Consider the following 21,273-nt stretch of genomic DNA (forward strand, 5'->3'; position numbering starts at 1 on the left):
ATACAGTCTTCTGTAACTAAGACAAGAAGGCATCTAATAACCAAAAATTAGATTAAAAACCTTTCTTACAATTTTGGCATAAATTTATAATAGATCTCTATAAGAAACCTGAAGATTTTGCTTTTTACATTTATAAAGAGTCGCTGTGTTTCTGTGAAAAGTATGCCTTGTCATATTTGAAGTGGCGGAACAATGTCAGATGTAGATAAGACTTTAGTATTAATCAGTGGGCATGTGTTTCTTGAATGACAGTAATACAGTGTATTGCCAGCAAGCAAAACTGTATCTTGCCAACCTTGTAACCACCTAGTGAGGCTGACAGCAAGCCAGGCAGACTTCACCTGTAGTACATGCTTCTGTCAAAAATTGTTAGTCATGGAGTTTGTGATCATCAGGAGATAATGATCTACTTTGGCTTTCAAGGCTAATAGCTCTGACACTTGCAGAAATTTTTCCTCAGCCTTTAATAACCCAGAATATGCAGCCAGAATCTGTTTGATTTCACTTTATATCTGTCTTGTGGTTAATTAGTAAACCATACCATAGAGAAGACATGTCCATTGCCTTCCAAATAGCATTAACAGATGGCACTTACTGAACTGTGCCTTTCTAAGACAATGAACTGAGGTGATGCAGTCTCATGCAATTATCTGGTGATGGGCACTCAAAAGTTAATGTTCATCATGACTAATATTGTTAGAAGTGAGAAGCTGCACCAAAACTCATACAACTCAGGGAACTTTGGCACCCTCTCTGCTGACAACTTAGAGGCATGATATGGATGGCTGCTCTGCAATTAAGGAAGGGATTTAAATTGGCACTGCTATCTAAATTCTTTCCCTACACTTTTTTTTTCTCTCTCTGTTCCTGTAATGCAAAACCCAAGAAGTCCGAGATTTTTCTTTTTAATGAATACTCACTGGTTGCTTTCCTTCTTCTGCCCCTGTCAAGGACCAAAACCTAGGTTACTAATACAAAAAGAAATTTTAGAAGTCTATTGTGAAAGAGCTGAGAGTTTGAGCATTGAAATGATACTGTGAATGTTTGAAACACTTCTTTTGCATTCATTTGCATTTTTTTGCAGAGATGCTGCTGTGCGAAATGAGATGGCAAATTTGGTCAGATAATTCTTGTTCTCATCAGCTAGTACAATACTTATATTAGAAGAGGCAGCTTATTAGCTGCTCATTAGGAAATGAATTTTTAAAGATAAATTTGATTTCGATGCAATTATTGGTTTTTTGAATTGTTTTTGAATTTGAAGATTGTTGCTTCAATCAATTTTAGTCCAGTGACAAAAAAACCCCAGTATCTTGATAACAGCATTTTAAATGATAGCTCTAAGAAAGAAGTAACAATTTGATAATCTTCTAAATAGAAGAATTTCCTTTTTATTATTTTCTTTGCATTGAATGCAGAAATACCATCTTATATTCTCTACCTGTTAATCTTTTGACAGTGGATACATAGTTTGACAAAAATCCAGCCAGTCTGTTCCAAGCAGCATTGAAGTATATAATGTGCCTGGCACTCCCCCTGCAGCTCAGTTGTGCATTTTTTGGAAGAGATGGAAACATCTATATCATCCATTCCTTTGTTCCTTTGCTGTTATGTGCCACTGAAACCTGCGCAGCCAGGAAAGGCTTAAACCCTGAAGCTGAGTTTCTCTTGTCTTTGGTCCCTTGTTCCTTCTTTATCGCTCCTATGTTCTATTGCAGCACCCTTCACCTGGTACAAAGAAAAGCATTCAACATCTCTGACTGCCTCCCATCTCACAATAAGAATTACTTTCTTTTTCCAAGCAAGTTCTTGCCTAACACTTGCTTTATTTACACTGTTTCTGCACATGTGTTTTAGTCATCCATTCTTCATATGTTTAATGTTATAGTCTCAGTTTTTCTGTTTTCTAGGAGCTTTTTTAAAATATAAAAGTGACTAGTGTGTATTCTGCATTAGTCTTCAGCTCTCACAAAGTTGAGCAGGAATGCACAGCATGTGCAAGCGTATCTCTCATACACACACATATACACACATTTCTGATGGAAAAGCTCATGGAACTTAAAAATAGGGCATGCTCTTGTAGGTACGGTTAAGATTAGACTCTTACGCTTGGTAAGTGTAAAATACTCCCTCATATGCATTGTAGGACAGTTTGCAGGAGGGACAGTTGGGATCAGCTGCTTAAGCATATTCACCTTGATAATGATTTCAGACAGGTCTAGAAAGACAAGTTAATTTAAAGCAAGAGTGGACAATGTCAACAATGCTACTAAAATACAAGGGAGAATTATCATTTGTTGTAATTAAACAGCACGGAGTTGTAGGCTGATTTAGTGAATGAAAGTTAGAGCACTTGACTTTAAAATATTAAAATATAATTAAGCTGAAATATTAACATAAATAAGCATTTTATTTGACACCTTGTTTTAAAGTCCTGGCTCGCTTTCAGTCCATGCTTCTTTCTGTGTTGTTTGTGGGAGAAGGTTGTGCTTGAACAAGTGGGTAAATACTCTCTTGAGCCCACAGAGGACTCTTCTGAAGTCTTTCACCACAAATTTTGGATCACCAAAGCCCTCAGCTTGTAATGTACTTTTAACTATCTTGGTCTCTCTTCTCATAGTAGAGTATTCTGACTTTGTGGTCCCCCAAATAATGCATACAGTCATAATGCTGATATGCCGCTTCCTTTCATTTACAAGTAACAATGCAGAAATGTAAGACATTTTAAGTCAGTGTGGTTTTTTTTTTCTAGCTATGACACTAAAATACCTGCTTCTGGCTATTTTTTAAAATTAATTTTTTTTTTTTTTAACTAAATCAGGAAATGGCAAACATTTTGGCACAAAAGCAGCTTCGTTCCATCATCTTAACTGTAAGTATATGGTTGCCAAAGTTACTGTTGAGTAGAACGGAGAAAAGGTGACTCCATTTTTGGTGTTTATAGATCTTAATATATTTTAATTGCCCTTGTATTTTGATATGCTTTGAAGCCTTGTAATATAGAAGATAAGGTTTGAATGATGGTTGAATGGGCTCAAAACTGCTTTTTGAAATGGTTGTTTTCCCAGTCACAGAAATTGTGATTACTTCATGAAAATACAGTATTGAATACACCTGTGTTTTTTGGTTCTTTTGATTATTCTGTCTTGATTGACACAATTCATCATGACTTTCACACAAGAAGCATGAATTAAAGCTAATGAAATAATTAATGAATATAATATTGAAGACCTGCATCTGCTACCATGAAAAATCATGGATTTTGCCTTTGACATTTAAGTAGATTACAGCTTCAATGGAATGAGGGAAAATCTTTCTCTGTAATGAGTGTCAAACAAACCAAACAAAAAAAACCCCTTGAACTTTCTCATTTGCTGTCATAATTTCACTGATGCATACAAAAATCCTAGAATTTATTTCAGAAGGCATGTTTTTACACTGGTTGAGTTCATAAGAAGCTTGGAGCAATCATAAGGATGATATTCTTAGATGTTCATTTATTGTCATAAAATGCTCCAGTGCCTTTTGGCAGACAGATTCTTTTATTCTCTGGAACTGTATAACATCAGTTGACATATCCATCTCCCACTTGATGACTCTTTATTATGTACTTTGCTGTGTTTGGAGGCCTGGGTCTGTTTCCCATATAAAACTACTTAGTGTTTTTGGCACACCAGGGATTTTTAAATTGTTCTTCAGTTTAGTGTATGCTTTCTGTATGGATAATTCTGCACATATAGGGTATCATATACTAATATATTTCTAGGCAGTCTTTCTCATACAGATTGGAGTTTTCTAGTAGAGGCAGGATTGTGGTGTGATGCTGACTTCCTGTTGAGCCCTGTTAAATCGCTGTATTTTCTGCTTGTGTTTGCAGCCTGAACACTTTTCTCCTCAGACAGCTACTCTCTTAAATATTTTTTTAATGTAATATCTTAGAAAAAAATAAATTAAATAGAGAGCTCTAAAGCTCTTGGGATGGAATTATATTTTCTTTGAAGTGACTTTTCAGCACTGGTTTTTTAATGCTACTACTCAGTATATGCACAGACCCCATCTAGTGTAAAGTTGTGTCTCCTTAAATTACACAATACAGTATCTGAATCAGTAGTGCTAATCCTAGTGGTTTGATTTTTGGAGGTGGGGATGGGTTTTTGTTTGTGTATGGGGTTTTTCTGTTTAGGGTTTTTTTTTCATTTTTGGAGTACAGATACACAGTTGCATAGCAAGCCCATATTTACAAATGGAAGCACCTGACTTCAGCCACTGTAATTTTCTGATTCACCAAAATCTCTCTTTCTTTGCAGCATGTTATCAGGGCACAGAGAGCCATCAATAATGAAATGGCACATCAGCTGTATGTCCTGCAAGTACTTACCTTTAATCTTCTGGAAGACAGAATGATGACAAAAATGGATCCACAGGATCAGGTAAGCATCTGGCATGATCTGGTCTTAGCAGGAAGACAGCAACACCTCACTGATGTACCCAAAGCTCTTCATGGAGGAAAAAAACCAATTGCTAAGAGCATTTACATAAGTCATTAATTTTCTCTGTCTGTGAAGTTGGGTTATGTTTTTGGTTGTAAGAAGATGCACTGGCTATTTCATTCCTTGTGCAAAAGTACAACGAAATGGCCAGACAATTCTCCTTAACATGCAGTTCCATTAACTGAATTTTCTGTCCTCCTGAGAAGTAACTCTGAGCAGCTGTTCAGCATTGGTTTCCTTTGTGCCCTTCTCAGAAGCACTAGAAATGTATGGTCCTTCCAAAAAGTACTTCTGTAGAGCTAAATTAAATGTTTACATGAAAACTGTCTGGCATGCTAGAGTTGAAGTTAAATTGTGTAACAATAAACCCAAGTTTTGCTACTGGGAATCTATAAAGTACTTCATTTGTTTATTGCTTGCTGTGTGCAGACATTGACTTTGATATTGTTCATTGTGCAAAAAGTGACACTCCTCTAAAATGTTAAAAAGATTTAAATATAAGGTTGATGAGCCATTGGGATGATGAGTTTGTTTCTTTAATTTTTGTGACCTTCACTTAGGCCCTGTACAAGGAGGAACCTGATTTTATTTTTAAGCTGAAATCATCTTAAGACTTGCTGATAATTTGGAGAAGAGAGGGTGGGAGAGTGAGATAATTGTAAACATAAGTAACATCATGCTATAGGATTTTATGCTTCCTAAGTTTGAGATAGGAAAGTTTGACTCCTGGGAATGTACATGCAGTCAATTAGTGCACATCTCCATAGAGAGTGACTAACACAGTGTTGTTAATATTCCTGGTAGGGTGTTTATCACTGTCTTGAGACATTTCCAGCTGCAGTAATTCCTCTCTTGCCTATTTTTGTGAAAGCAAAAATGGATGGTTACCAAAATGAATGCAGAGTGCTGAGTCATTTTGTGTTCATTCAGCAAGGTGCTTAAGTACCAGCTTAATCAAGGGCTTAATTTTAAACATGTGTGATCTCTTGGCTTCTGTGTTTAAAATTGTGTAGTCAGAGGCCTTGCTACATTGGGTCCCTCTTCCGAAAGTCAACACTTAAGCACCCACATGTGAATCTCATAAATGTGAGAACTTTTAAAAGTGGGAACCACAAGGTCATTCTTGCTGACTGTTTCTCCAAGTATGAAGTAGGGAATTTAGACACAAAAACTTTGGGCAGTGGGAAGGAATACAGTGTTTTGAAACACCTTTTGTGGTATTGTTTAATTAAGCGAAAGATCAGTTATTTTAACTATTTCTTTAACCTTGTTTTAACGTAGGCTCAGCGGGATATCATATTTGAACTCCGAAGAATTGCATTTGATGCCGAATCTGAACCTAACAACAGCAGTGGCAATATGGAGAAACGGAAATCTATGTACACTCGAGACTATAAAAAACTTGGATTTATTGTGAGTGTTTTTGTGTGATAGTCCACTGAAAGTGGGTGCATGCATCCATTATAGTACATCTTTTCATTAGTCTCTTCTCTTACTTGGTCTTCTGTCTATTTCCTAAAATAAATAAATTTTCTCCCCTTCTCCAGAAATCCTGCTAACTCCAAATGACAGCTTTTGCAGAAGCCAGGATGCTGGAATGGATGCTATAAACTCTTTACAAGGGATAGGCAAGGAAGTAGAGGTAGTGGAGTAGTCCTGTTTGTTAGGGATTGTTTTGACTGCCCAAAGCTTAGTGATGGTGATAATAGGATTGAGTGTTTATGGTAACCAGGAGGAAGATCAGTAAGACAGATTTCATGGTCACCTGTTATAGGCCACCCAACTAGAATAAAGATGCAGGCAAAATACTCCACAAGCTTCTGAGAGAAATCTCAAGATCTGTAACTCTTGTTTTCACAGAGCACTTTGATCTTACCAGCTGTCAGCTGGAAATATGATACAGCAGAGAGGAAACATTCTAGGAGATTCCTGGAGTGTGTGGAGGATAATTGAGGCCAACTGTATGAGGTTAAATAAGGCAAAGTGCTGGGTCCTGCTACTCCATGCAATGATCCATACCTGGGGAAGTTTGCCTGGAAAGCTGCTCAGAGGAAAAGAACCTGGGGGTGTTGGTCAACAGCTGGCTGAACATGAGCCCAGATGGCCAAGAAGGCCAATGGCATCCTGGCCTGGATCAGCAATAGTGTGGCCAGCAGGACAAGGGCAGTGATTGTCCCCCTGTACTCAGCACTGATGAGGCCACACCTTGAGTACTATTCATTAAGTACTTGAGTACTGTTCATTAAGAAAGATATTGAGGTGCTGGAATTTGTACAGAAAAGGGCAGCAGAGCAGGTGAAGGGCCTGGAGCACAAGGCTGATATGAGCAGTTGAGGGTGTTTAGCCTGGAGAAAAGCAGGCTCAAGGGAGACCTCATTGCTCCCTACAGCTACCTGGAAAGAGTGTAACAGCCATGTGAGCGTCAGTCTCTTCTCCCAGGTAACAAGTTACAGGATAAGATAGTTTTATATTATTTAGGATATTACATAAAATTTCTTCATGGAAAGGGTTGTCAAGCATTGGAACAGGCTGCCCAAGGAAGTGGTTGAGTCATGGACCATGGAGGTGTTTAAAAAATGTGTAGATGTGGCTCTTAGGGACATAGATTAGTGGTGATCATGGCACAGTTGGACTCAGACATCATTTCCAATCTAAACAATTCTATGATTCTAGCAGAAAGAAATAACTACCTGAAGTTTAAGCATGTAGTTTTGTATGACATGCCACCATTAGAATCTAACTTTTAATGATATCTTGGATGAACAGGTGCTGCCTAATGGGTCTGCGACAGCCGTGTAGAGTCACTGTAGTTTGTTAGCATTAATATGGATTTATGAGCACAATAAATCTGAGGTATGACTCTATGGTATTCACTTATAGGGCCTTGTGTTTTGATTGTGGGAAGTCCTTCAATCTGTGAATACGGAATGCAGAATCTCTTCTACCCTGACTTAATCAGATGAATTGGAGTTCTGGGCTTGCCTAAAACTCAACTGGGGAGCACAGCATGATCTAGCTAAACTGTTGCACACATTTTTATTAACTAATAACATGAATTTCTCCCTCTCTGGAAACAGAGCATGCACAGGTACAGTGAATTAATATCTTGATTTATTGCTTACTCTATGTTAGTATGCAGTTTTCTTTCTCCTTAGGTAAAATGGTATACTTCGTATCTCCTGTGATTCATTCCTGTCCTTTTGGCCTAGCAAATATACACTGAATATTGTGCAGTAGCCCCAGTTACCGAGAGAGGTTTTCAGGACTCTTGGTGCAAACTGGAGCTTGCTGTGCAGTTTGAGTGCTCTGCCCAGCTCTGCCCAGTAAGGGAACTGGGTAGAGCCTTTCTGTGTTCTGATAGCTGTTTTCATTACTGATGAATGAAAAAAAAATTAGCAGTGGATCAGTGCAGTTTTATGTGTAAGGAGTAATTAAGTAAATGGACGGGAAGGGAGGAGCCTGGCATTTTGGGGTTGCAAGCATGATAGCAACACTATGCTTTGAAGGAGCTTTTGAAGCTCAGTGTGAGGTTTTCTTTTTGTGTGTGTGTTTTTTTGTTTGTTTTTGTGGGGCTTTTTTGGGGGTTTTTGTTTTTTGAGTTTTTTTTTTTTGTTGTTGTTGGCTCATCCCTCAGCTTCATTACTCCCCTTTGAGCTGTTCATTGGGAAGCCTACTGAAAACATTCTGGCAGTTGTCAAGGGTAACTGCAGCACTATTTACTGCTTGATTATGATAGTCTTTCAAAAGGGGATGGGAAGCAACGTTTAGGAGGGAATGGGAACTGGATTAAAGCAGTGGAGAAAATGTAGAAAAGCATAGTGGGAGTTAAGAAACAATGTGGGAAAGTAAGCTGTGAAAGAAGCACCATAGCAAGAGCCCTAATGGGTGGCAGGTTATTCTATTAGCAGTATGATGAGGCAAATTTCAATGTGAAGTGTGAGGAGAGTTATTCTACTCTTGTACTGAAGCTTTACTTTGAGCTAAGAGTCCAGGTGACATGGCATGTACAACTTTTTTTAACAGCTGAAGAGGAGTATTACCTTCCCCCCAGGGCTAGGAAAGGGAGCAGGACCTCTTGTGAAATCTGGCTGCTTATACCCAGCCTCATACATGGGCAGTGTTCTGACTCCCAGCTGCCTTCACCCCATCTGTTTCTTTTCAATAAAGTGTCTTCAGTGCTTTCATCAGTTGCAGGTAAAGTGTTACATTAGCAAACTGATCATGATCTGAACAGTGTGAGGTTTGTCTCCCCTCTGCTTCAGCTGTGTGGCACAAGAAACCTGCCAAACAGGAGTCTGACTTTGAATGCTCTCTTCATTCCACTGGTGCTGATGATCTGGAAGCAAATTTCTTGATTAAATATTAATTTTAAGAGAGAAAGTAAAACCATTTAACCATGGAATGCTTGTTCTCTTTCTGTACAGGAAATGCAAGAATTCTGTTTATTTTTCTCAGCCACATCAAAAAGCCTTACCCCACTACAAATGTAATGTCAAAAAGAGACAAAGTCCAGAAATGGTTTCAGAAGATTACAATGTAATTTGTAAAATTGCATAGTTAGAAACTTATATTCAGCTAAAGCAACCACAGGACTTCACCAAATGGTTGGGATGACCAAGTAAAGAGATTTTCAGATGCGATAATTGTGAGATTTATTACAATGCTGACAAATGCAACAAAAACCACCAAATCAGGGGATCCAGGACACTCCATCCTATTGAATTATTTCTTATTTTCTGAGTAAATTACAAATAGCCTGAATACTCTCCCTTCTGTTGGAGTAAGCTTAATTCCCATAATTGAGGTGGAAAATAGTTATTAAAAAACCCTCACGATCCTGGATATTTTCATCATAATTCTTTAAACAGCACTACTGTAATTGAGAAGTTGTAATGAATGTGTTTCTTTATATGCAGCTCTGAACAAATGATAAGAAACTTAGCATTTGAAAAAACATCTCCAACGATCTCATCCAGAACAGTTTTTCTCAAGTTTTCAGTATGTAGAGCTTCTGAAGATTTTTGTTTGTTTGTTTTGATTTTCTTCAATTAAACATAAACAGTTTGTATAAATACAAAAAGCCAACATGGAAAGTGAGTGATTTCATAATTTTGTTGTGCTATAGTGGAATTTGCTAGTGCAGCAAAATAAAATGTGAGTTTATGAAGGAGATATTAAATCAGTAAGGGACTATCTGATAGAAGGTGACAGTTTAAAGGGAAATTGAAAATGGTGGGATATTCTTTAAAAGGCAGGCATGGGCTTGACTTTCAGAATATTAGTGGTGGTGGCATAAGAAAGTTAATATATGCTGAAGAAATCTTCTGATGAAATGAATATGGGAAGCAGTGATGAAAGAAACACCATGCCAAATTAGATCACCTTTTGGATTACGGAAACAGAAATAATGTCATTTTATGCAGTCATACAAAGAGAAATGGTGTTAATTTAGGACCTCCGGCAAGAATTTCATCTGCAGGAAAGTATCTTGTCTGTGGAAAAAGATAAGAGAGATTGTGTGATGGAAAAAAAAAGTTTGAATGTTAAGTTAGGATTTATCTGGAAAAATATTTTCAGAACATATGAACTGCTGAGGCCATTTTTTGCATTTCTTAGACATCATCTAGAACATTTCAGTAAACTCTGCAGTGACTTGTGGACTGACTGATTGTGGGTTGTGTGCAGAGGGTGAGGCTTGTACAGTGATGATGGAAATGTCTTACAAGAGTTGACTTTAAAAGGTTGCCTTTTTAGCCAGTCAGCCTGAACATTGTGGAAATCTCAATTGTGTGTGCCAGTGCTGAGAGGAGGAAGCTATATGTAAGGTAAAAGTCAGTGATGGCAATTCATTTATAGGAGAGATTTTCAATTGGAATGATGAGGACAAAATTTGCCACAACTTTAAAGAGGGAGGTCAATCCATTATGAAAATGCCACAATGGTGGGTCCAGGAAACAAAGCACATGAGGACTCTGAAAGAAAAAACACCAACAACCAAGGTTGCTTAGAGCAATCTGAAGAAGACATGAATAATTAGATGGATGATTTAAATGTTTACATATTTGATTTTTTTAGAAATTGCAAAAACTTTCTGAGGAGAAGAAGCACCATCACAGATAATTTGGAGGATTTGTCCAAAAAGTTTTGGAAAGAAGGTTGAAAAACAGTTAGTTAGCTAAAGTATGCCTTAAGCAAAATATAGACCTGAGTAGCTTCTGAGATTTCTTTTAGACTTGTATTTTTTTCTCTTCTTTATGTCCCAGATAAGCAGATAATTTGTTTTATCTTAAACTACTTATCTTTAATCTACTTTATCTTAAGTCTTTTATCTTTATCTTTTTCAAAAATCCCTTGTTTGTATCCAGGTAGCACTTTGAAGGTAAGAACTAACAGTTTTCTCATAGGTTCTTCTGTGGTGCTTCTTGTTGTCTCTTGGAATAGTTCATTAGCTGACTGTCCACAGTAACCTCAGTAACCTTGACATCATGATATATTCCCCAGATGGAGTCCCTTGACTCTGCTGAATGGAGGTTATCTGGAAAATAACTTGCAATAATGTCATTATTACCTTGTAATCATTACCTGCAAAAATGGCAAACTCAAATGACTCCAAGATTTAATCGCTGTCCTCTTCAACCTACTTAGTAGAGCTCTGGTGTGCTCACTTGGGAGCTTCTTTTCCTCCTCCATAATTTCCATTACATACTCTATCTGTGTCCCACCCCTGCCCCAGGATTTACGGGTGAAGGATTAAGTTTAAGCTTTGGAAAAACATGAGGGAAAGGTATGGTTTTATTGTTTGTTTTCACTTTTCAGATGTTTTAATTGGCAGTGAATTGAATTAACTTTACAGAAGTCAACTCTGTTTTGCCCATGATGGAAAAGTCTCCCTGTCCTTATCTTGGCCAGTGAGCTTTTCCATCCTTTTCCTTCCCTTGCTCTGTTGAAGAAGGGGAGTAGTGAGCAGTTGGGTGGGTGCATGGCTGCTGGCCAAGGTTGACACACCACATCTCCTTCCTGTATTTTGCTGACTCTGTCTTTAGGCTGTTTCTGGGTTTATTCACTCAACTTTGGTAGTTTGCAGTTTCCCTTTGCTGTGCTATCATGCCTTGTTTTCCAACTTCTTAGCTTCTCCGGCCTTTCTCTCTCAATTTCTTTCCTTACTCTTCGATTCTGAATGCCCACTCCCCTTGAGCTCTTTGTTACATTTTGATATCCAGCTGGATCTATCTCCTTCCAGCATGTCTGATCACTCTTTGTCTATCATTCATTCATTCATTCATTCATTCATTCATTCATTCATTCTTCCTGAATTTCCACTTTTTTACATCCTCACTCCCTTATTGTGAGGTGGTTCTCCTCTGGATTTTCCAGTCTGCCTCTCTCCATCTCTTCCTCTCACCCTGTTTGTTCCTCCATCAGTATGAAGCCTGCTCAGTCCTTTCCAACTTTTGCACTGAAAGTTATCAAGACTTTCTAAACACAGATGCAAATTGCATTTTTCTGTGCCCTGTTTTCAAAGGATGGACTAGGTTTAGTGTAGCCTTGTGAACCAAAGATTAATCTTTGCCTCTCTGGGTAAATTTCACTTGCCTAGTAAGTGTTGTCCAAGACATTAAAAACTGGGAACAACATTCAGAAATATGAAGTGTTGACCACTGTAATAATAGTCAACACAACAAGCCCCACCTCTTAACTGATCTATAGGCAAAACACTTTTATTTTTATTGCTGTAAGGTGTGGGGTTCTGACTCCAATAGTTCAACCATAGTTAGATTTTTTTTTTCTAAAGATAGGGTGCTACATTTTACTTGTTATTCTAGGCTGTGAAATAGTTGCAACCTAGTTTTGAACAATTTAACTTCAACTATTGATATATTATAGCCTACTATTCACGATAAATTATTTGACTGAAGATTTGAGTCACAGGTTTACTGGTGATGATGTGTGCATATTCAAAGAAAGTTCAGATTTGATAGAAAGTCAATAGATAAAGAATTAGGTCACTGTGTGATGATCATTCACCCTTTATTATTGACTGGCAGAAAGTAAAGAGTCAAAGCAAAGTCATGCAGTGAAAAGGCAGTGCACAATTCTAGGTAATTTGCATGGTGTAGATGAATGGTAGTCAATTTAACATTAGATTGAGTTAGGCTTTAAAAAGTTAACACAGAGCAAGACTGGGATGGAGTTGGGATGCCAAATCCTGAAGTAGTATGAATAGTCCTTAAATTCTATGGAGTTACTAATGTCAGCTGGATCTCTGAAGCCACCTTGTTCCAGCTGGTTATCTGGATTAATGGTACCAGTTTGCCTGGCTAGGGAGAATGAAACTTTCCTAGGAGGATGGGTAAGAGGGAAATGGACAGAAGCAAATGCCATGGGATGTATTTACTTACCTATTCTTGTTGAAGACCTGAGGATGGTCATTCTTTTTCTCCTAAAAAAAGGAAGGTCTAAAATGCTGAAAAACTCATCACAAAGATTGTGAGTGGTCATCTGCAGCTATTTAGTTCTAATCTCCCTGTTATTTTATTTGGTAGATGACACTCTGCAGTGATTGTAGTTTTTTATCCTTTGGGAAAATTTTTCAACTATAATAAAGCAATGCATCCTTACATTTAGATTATCTTGTTGGCTTTGGAAGTGGCAGAGGAACATTTCTAGAACAATGCTGCATATATGCCAAACTAGATCTGATCCTTTTAAAATTTTAGACCTGAACCTTTTAAAATTTTAGATTGATAAGATGTAATCACTGCCTTAACAGTAGAACAGCATAGATGACAGATTAGTCTGTACTACTGAAAGCTATTAGTAGTTTTCCATCCTCCTCCACTGTATTTATTCCTAAAATCCTCTTTCTATATCTACTGTTTCAAAACTTGTGAAATTGCTTGTTGCTATGGGAAAAAACCCAACTCTGAAAAGATTTTGTTTTGCTGAGCTATTCATATATGCCTTGCCAGGCTTTCAGGTCAGTTGCCCTATTTCTATATGTAAATATGTCTCATTCTAAAGTTAAACCCTTTGTCATTTAGTACTGGCAGCTATTAATTAAACACCTTTCAGCACAGCAAAATCAATATTTTACAGCACTCCACCAGAAAGGAGATTCTTCTTCTCTCCTTTTATTGTAATATACAGTTTTCATAAGATTTGAATATCCTTTTATTCAGCAGAAGTAAATTTGCAGATGGTAAAAAAGAACATGCTCTACCCATTGCCACTGAGATTCCCCTAATGTTGGACCAGTGGATTAAGACAGGACTGTACATAGGATTTTTCCTCTCATTTTTACCTTTACAACTACTAGAGGTTGCTCGTCTCCTTTTTTTGCGAGCTTCATTCTGTCGTTTTGAGGCCAAATTTTTTAAGTGGCTGTCTTATAAATAAGCCTTTACTGATTTATTCCTCAGGGTAAGCTTTGGAAGATGAAGACTAATCATACCCATTCATTTCTTGGTGCTAAGAAAGAGTGTAGTTGTAATAGTGACTGTCACTTTCAGTGTTTGATCATCTTTTAAGTAAAGAGAGTTGAACTTTCATATGACTGTATTTGCATTCATAAACACATATTTGTAAGTGTTCGAGACAAAACAGATCTTGAGGACCAGTTCTTTTATTTCTGTTTTCATAGAGTGTAAATCCTCTTGCTGTGTACAGGAGTATCACAAGAACATGATCAAATCACTGGGAATAACAGACCAGGACCTCAAGTAATATTAACCTTAAAACAATGAAAGCATCTAAGCTGATGTAAATGTTTGAAATGCTTGTGAATTTTAATTAAGAATTTTTGCACCATCTTGCTTTCTGCCCTAGCACTCCTGCACTTCTTCTAAGCCTTCCCACTCCCAAATTCCTGACTTTGACACTCACCTCTCACTGTTCTGTGTGCCCTTCTACTTACCCTCTCTTTCCACTCCACTTCTGGTTTGTTTTTCTTCTCTAAGCCTGGAAGGTGAGGCCAGGAAATGCTCAGGAGAGGCAACATCTTCAGAAAAAAATGTGTTCCAAAGATATTTGTTAAACTCAGTTAATACTAAGTATTTATAATACAGCCAAATGCAGCATGTTCAAAAGGAATCTCAAGACTTACACAAGAGCAAGTCTTAGAAGCTTTCCTTGCATAGAATGAGTGGGGTTGGATTTTGACAAACAATTATGTAAAAATTGATTTTGTTAGAGCAATGCAGTGCTTAATAGAAAATTCCTAAAAATGGTCAAATAATTGGTAAAACTTGCTAAGGCTTTTGCACAGAAAGAAAAGTCTAGGTATAAAATAATTTTAAAGCATCTAAAATTAAAGTTTAAAAATGGAAGGTGACAGATAAGTTGAACTGCAGGTGACACAAACAGATTTACCTGTAATTTAGATATTTTTCTCAAGTTTCCCTTTGCTTTTGATATCTTGCTTCCCTGATGCTCCCTGATGAGCGTTGCTGCTTGATTGATCTGAGGCAGAGCAACCATGAGAAAGGCACTGAAACCCATGTGAGAAAGGTGAACAAAATATATGAAGTACAAGAAAAGAACAACAGAACGGAACAGTACGGATATATAAAATAATTGATGGTGATACTAAAGAGGTAACTAATGGTTTTATTAGTATATACTGGTATTTGGAGGAGCTGCAATCTGCAAGCCAATTGTTAATTTTACAGTTAATTTTTCTGAATCTATATGGACATGATTCAGTCTGAAAATGGACATTTTTTAGTTTATTTCCTAAACATAAACTAAAAAAGAAAACCAAAAATAAACCCACAAAGGCTCTGTTTCACTTGTGAAGTCTTCACTTTGCTTGTTGAAAAACAAAAGAATATTTCAATTTATTAGATGAATCTTTTCAGTTGTTTTACAATATGAAACTCCATGTGGAAATCTCATAGAATGTTTTCTAAAAGAGTACTTAGATCTTCCTTTTACAGTAATATCTTCTCTTTAAAGTAATACTGACTGTCTGTCAGGATTGTTTTTCTTTATAGTTCACCTACAGATAGAAATTCTTGGTTTCCCTGCTGTATATGACTTGATATTATTTGGAGTACATTGGAATCTCATTTTAAAAGAAAGCTGGTAACTGAAGTGGAATATTTGACAGCAGAGGGCATCAGTATCATACCAGATGCCTGTTGCTCACTGAAGTTTTTCAACAGCTCGCTTTCATGGACACAGAATATTTTCAGCCTTAGAAATATAGAAATAATTGTTCTGACTGTAAATTCTGATTTCTAAGTTGAATGCCAGCAGATGTTTGATGTTTAGGCTAAATGATACCTCTGTAGGTTACTTAACTTGGCTTGCATGTTATGGTTTGTCATATAGTGCACTGTAAATATTTTGCTTTCTGACACTTACTAGTGAGATATTTTATCCTCCCCAAAATAATAGTTTGTTCCTATGACTGAATGTTTTTCAGCCTTGTGTAGATTCTGTGACAGGAATGCTTTCTTGATAAATGGAACTTTTAGTTTATTTTTTTTGTTTGTTTTGTTGTTGTTTTTTGTTTTGTTTTGGGTGGGTTTTTTTTGTTTTGGTTTTGGTCTTGGTTTTTTTTTGTTTTGTTTTTTTGGGGGCGGGGGGGGTTGTTTTGTTTTGGTTTTTTGTTTGGTTTTTTTGTGTGTTTTTTTTTTTTGTTTTGTTTTGTTTTGTTTTGTTTTGTTTTGTTTTGTTTTGTTTTGTTTTGTTTTGTTTTGTTTTGTTTTGTTTTGTTTTTACCTGCCAGGAGTTTCTACAAATCTGTAAAAGACAGGATTTTGTAAATGTAGTTATAGATCTAATCAGACTAAATTTACATTTGATGCCAGCTTAGACTATGTTCTGCAAATGTGAGCATTAGCAGCAAAGCATCAATCTCTTTTCAAACATGAGAGGCAGAAATCCAGAAATCCCTCAAGTTTATTCTCATGCTTGGTGCTGTTAGGAGCTCATCGGTGTGTGACTTATTCTGATCTTTCCAGTAAGCAGAGTTTCATAGTTCAAAGTTACTGTTTGCCATAAAGCATTCCATGGTGCCATGCTGAGCCATGCCATGTGTTTGGTGCTAGGCTGTGAAAAAGCAGGGCTGTGCTGAAAAGAGGATTCCTGCTGGAAGAAAATCCTACTTAGATTTGCAACCCAGCAAATTTCATGCTGAAATTCCACTTTTCATAGTGACACATTTGCTGAGATGTTCAAGTCAATGTGTGGTGGTGGGAGATATCTTCTCCAGTGTAACTTAGATCAGGGTAGGCCCCAGGGTTAGTGTTTGAACCACAAATATCTTCGTTAAGCCCCTGGACCACTTTGAGCAGTGCAAGAATGTGTGGGCAGATGCCTGCTAGGCACAAGCAGGGGAACAGCTTGGTTGCCCTACATGTGAGTGAGGGGGCCACCTCCCCATCCCCCAAGTGAGAGGGGTGATCTCTGATCAGAGGGGCAGATGCTGTCAGAGAACATCAAATCTTCTCAGCCAAGTGTGATTGCAGTATGGAATGAATACTCAAGAATGACAAAACATGAGATGGGTGGTGAAAACTGAGAATTGATCTGTAAATCCCAAAGACAGTGAAATTTTTCTTCATTGTCATACTGTCAGCAGATCCTGGGTGCTAACAGATGAATACAAGAGGATTACTACTGTTTGGAGGCATGAGGTTTTGAAAGGCTTGGAGAAAACTTGAGGAACTTTTTCTTATTAAGGAAAATGGGTTATGTTGTTACCAGGAAAGCCAGACCTGATAACATGTGCATCTGTGCAGTAGAGAAGCTACTAATTTTGTATAAACGTGGTGCTGTTCATGTGACCTGATATGTGCAGGATGAGGTCCCTGGGTCAGATGCATCTTTATAGTGACCAATAAGAGAGACCACAAAATCCGTATGTTAAAGCTGCTGTTTATATTTACCATGCAGCTGCATGTGATTTCTCAGGACTACTTCTCCAGAGCTATGGACATCTAGCAACTTGAACATTGGTAAGATTAATAAACCAGCCTTTTACCACATGCAGCTGAATTCCTCTTAGCTTTAGTCCTTCCAGAGAACAGATTTAAAAGAAAGAAAGAAAGAAAGAAAGAAAGAAAGAAAGAAAGAAAGAAAGAAAGAAAGAAAGAAAGAAAGAAAGAAAGAAAGAAAGAAATCCAACAAAATCTTGATGGGCCACTGTGCTTCCTTGACCTTTTACTGTCACTTCAACAATGAAGTTAAAACCAACCAGAATGAAATATGTGTGATTGTGTGGCTCTGTATAATGTAATTCCTTTTGTGCTTTGATTTTTTAATTCTTTATTTCATGATTTTGTGCTTATTATAAATATTAGTTGAAAGAATTATACTTTAAATCAGTTTCTTAATGAAGATAGTTGTTTTGAGAAGGGGGAATAAAAGGTTGATATTTTCGTATTCATACTTTTCCAGTGGTTTCAATTGTGAACTTGTAAAATAAAAACATTAAACTCGTTGTGATTTGAACTAGCATGCTTCTCTTTAAGAAAATCCTTTAAAAATATAAATGTACTAATTTAAAGTTAGTCACAATAGAGCATTGGATTTTTTTTTGTTTTTTTCTTTTATATATAGACTATTTATGGTTTCACTGATTAGTTTTCTTTGTCATGGGCATCCCAGTTGTGAACTCGTGGGCGCAGGCCAAATTCCACATATTTAAATGTAGTTCGGCTGAATAGTTTGTTTCAAGTGTATCACTACAGAAGAATTATTTTATGACCGCTTCACTGGGAGATGGGTGGATAGTATATGCCACACGACTCCAAAAAAAAAAAAAAAAAAAAAAAAAAAGCAGCATCCCCCACAAAACTGGTAAGGCATAAAGACATCTTAATTCTTTTGTTGTGTGAGTCTCATCTGTTTCCCTAGACTTGGCTTGAATAGATGGTTCTAGACAAACCCTTCCTTGATATTAAATGATGGCAGTTTTGTGAAACTGTAAATGCAATTAAATGGTAATTACAGCAAATATTTTATTTAGGTTTATGAAATTTTCGGTGTATGCATGCATGCAAACAAATATGTCTATTACTAACATATGCATATTGCTTTTTCCTCCTCGTCTCATTCCTCATGGGATTTTTTGGCCTCTTCTAATATTTAAAGGATGGTAAATATCATAGCACACAAAATACTTAGATTTTCTTCAGTTACAAAGAGTTAAAAACTTTCTTTTTGAATGTGAGATTTAATTTACCGAGGCTTGAGAATAAATTCAAAGACAAGGGGAGAAAGGCAGCTTATTTTTAAATAACCAATTTATTTTCCCAAATTAAAAACATCTTCATATCTGAATTCTGAATATTTTGGTAATTAAATGTAGTCAACTTGTTACACACCCCCTACATAAAATCATAGACTAGTAGAGATGTGTCTTCTTTTAAAATATCCTTATTTTTAAAAAACCTCCCTACATTTTAGTGTCGCTTCATCTTCTTTTTGTTATTTGTCTGGAGAAGACTGAAGGCAGAGCAGAACAGTACCCAGACACGCAACATGTATCAGCATTTTGCAGAGCCCAGCTCTAGTCAGAAGTGCTTCACATTCTTGTAGAGAGAGGCAAAGAAAATTGGAAGTCAAGGGAAATGAAGTTCCCTAGTGAATGGATCCAGTGTTTTTTTTCATCTTTGTGGTTTGTTTTATGTTTTGTTGTTGTTGTTGTTATTTGTTTGTTTGTTTTATTAACTCACTATTGAGGACAGATGAGGGTACCCTATAGGATATCCTATAGGATGGCAGAATAAGGACTCAAAGCTTTTAGGAGGGATTGGTCATGTGTTCCAAACCTGTCCCTGACATCAGAGCCTGGCTGTTTATACTCCAACAGGGGTAAGATTTGCCTGTATAGCTGGCAGTTTTTTACTTGGGCATGTCCATCCAAAGGTAGCTAATATTTCATATATGTTGACAGCTTCTTTGCTGTAGATTAGTTTTCATCCTTTGTGATTATTAGAAACTTGTCCTGGTCATAGGTAATAAAAGAAGTGTCAGTCGGTGAGCCACAGAGCTCCTAAATGGTAGCTGGCTTTTTCACCCAGCTCTGCAGGTCTGTATGCCTGGCTGAAAAATGCCATTCCAGTTCTGTTTGTCAGAGCTCTGGGACAGAATTTTCCATTTTAAATTTGGACAGCTGTTGCAGCTGGCTGCCAGGCAGCCAGTAGATTCATACGGATAATTAATTTTGAACTGGGGTTTTCTCAGACACAGGACTGATTTCTCTCTACTGTATTTGAACTAAACATAGTCTAGGGTTTTCCTTTTTGCCCATGACAGATGTTTTAGCCAGATTGCTTGAAAAGAAAATCGCAAAACCTTTCTACAGAAATATCTGGGAGAGCAAGATCTATCCCAGCTTACCTCGTGATGCTTGGCATTAAGTTTAGGTTACTTTCTAAGCTCACTGTTCTCAAAACAACACAGATTGTAAAGATGCAGGGATGTCTCCAGCCGCTGCTGTCATTGGTAGTAATGAAATTCCAAGAGAACTATAATTCACTGCACAAATGGAATGTTGATCTTTTTGTTCTGTTGTTGTGCCTACCATAGTACACAAGCATCATATCCTTATGACAGTTGCTGCAGCAGGAAGGATCCCATTCAGAATTTTAGTCTTCAGTGATGACATAGGAGAGAGACCACTGCATTAATAAGGTGGCTGCTTCACATGTGGCCTCCCTGTAGAAGCACAACCTCAGGAAAGTTCTATTGAGTATTTTTACTTGTCTGACTTTGATTTTATTTTATTTATTATAATTTAAGTAATTTTTCTTTAAAAGGAAATACAACTGAAAGTTTTTGAAATTAATGCACCTCAAATTTCAGATGCAAATATTATGTCAAAAAATTTAGATAAATTTTGAGTCTTGTGGGTATGACTTTCTAGTTGCAAACTTTTAATCTGTGTTTATTTACAGTGCTCAAGATGGATTAATTTATTTGGCTTGCTGTACCTACTAGCATTCTTCACACTGTTTTCTCACATAACTGTCTTCCTGCTAGCTTGATATTTCTTCTGCTGGATAGGATGAGAATTTATGTCTTAGATTCTATCTGTATAGAGAAGGCAAACTGCTTTAATAACATTGGTAAAATTAAACCAGTCATCTCCCAACACATTCCAAAGTCATAAGAAAGCCTGTATTTATAACAGTAGTTCTTTTAAGGTGGGGTACTATGTGCCAGTTCTTCCCAGTATACTTTGTGAGTGTTGTAATTAAAACAATACAGAAGTGGCTTGCTGTCCAGGACATGGGTAATATATTCCATCGTGATTTTGTAAGAGCTGGAACTGTCTGAAAAGCTGTAGCTCTTCGTTGCTCTCCAGCAGCCCTGGCTTGAGGGACACCTGCTTCACACCCTTGCAGCTGAGCCCCTAGAAGGTCTCATGAGAAGGCTCCCTAATTCCCTGTAGTGAAAGGCCATCTGGAGTAACTCACATTTCATCCAGCACCAATTTAATCTAAAGTGGACTGACTTTGCCCAAAAAGTCAGGGTAACAGGAAATCTGGCAGGGTCTGGCTGTAAAATGATCTGGTAATCTGGTTTGACTGCTTATTCCATTTTTCTGTAAGCTTAGTGGATATGGAGAGATATCTGAAAGTAATTTTCCATGCTGAAAAAATTTAATTGATATGACCACATCCCATTGATTCATTCTGTATAGCCCTGAAAGAGTACATAACATGTTACTGCTTGATAATGCATTTGCCCAGTAAACATTACTTCAGTAGTGAGAAGTCAATAATCTATGAAGTGCTAAACATACATCCAACTCAAGGTGGCTCACAGT

General features: G+C 37.1%; 1 protein-coding gene across 10 annotated transcripts in view; it reads left to right on the forward strand.

Moving 5' to 3' along the window:
* The window catches only part of ELMO1 (engulfment and cell motility 1), a 312,086-nt gene that overhangs the window by 117,906 nt on the left and 172,907 nt on the right, over positions 1–21,273 (forward strand). For all 10 annotated transcript variants that reach the window (XM_056483191.1, XM_056483198.1, XM_056483192.1 and 7 more), the window contains 3 exons: positions 2,822–2,872; positions 4,308–4,430; positions 5,772–5,903. In XM_056483191.1, coding sequence (XP_056339166.1) covers positions 2,822–2,872; positions 4,308–4,430; positions 5,772–5,903 — 306 coding nt within the window. The remainder of the gene's footprint in view (positions 1–2,821; positions 2,873–4,307; positions 4,431–5,771; positions 5,904–21,273) is intronic.

Source organism: Oenanthe melanoleuca, chromosome 2, assembly GCF_029582105.1.
Source record: "Oenanthe melanoleuca isolate GR-GAL-2019-014 chromosome 2, OMel1.0, whole genome shotgun sequence".
Classification (NCBI taxonomy): domain Eukaryota; kingdom Metazoa; phylum Chordata; class Aves; order Passeriformes; family Muscicapidae; genus Oenanthe; species Oenanthe melanoleuca.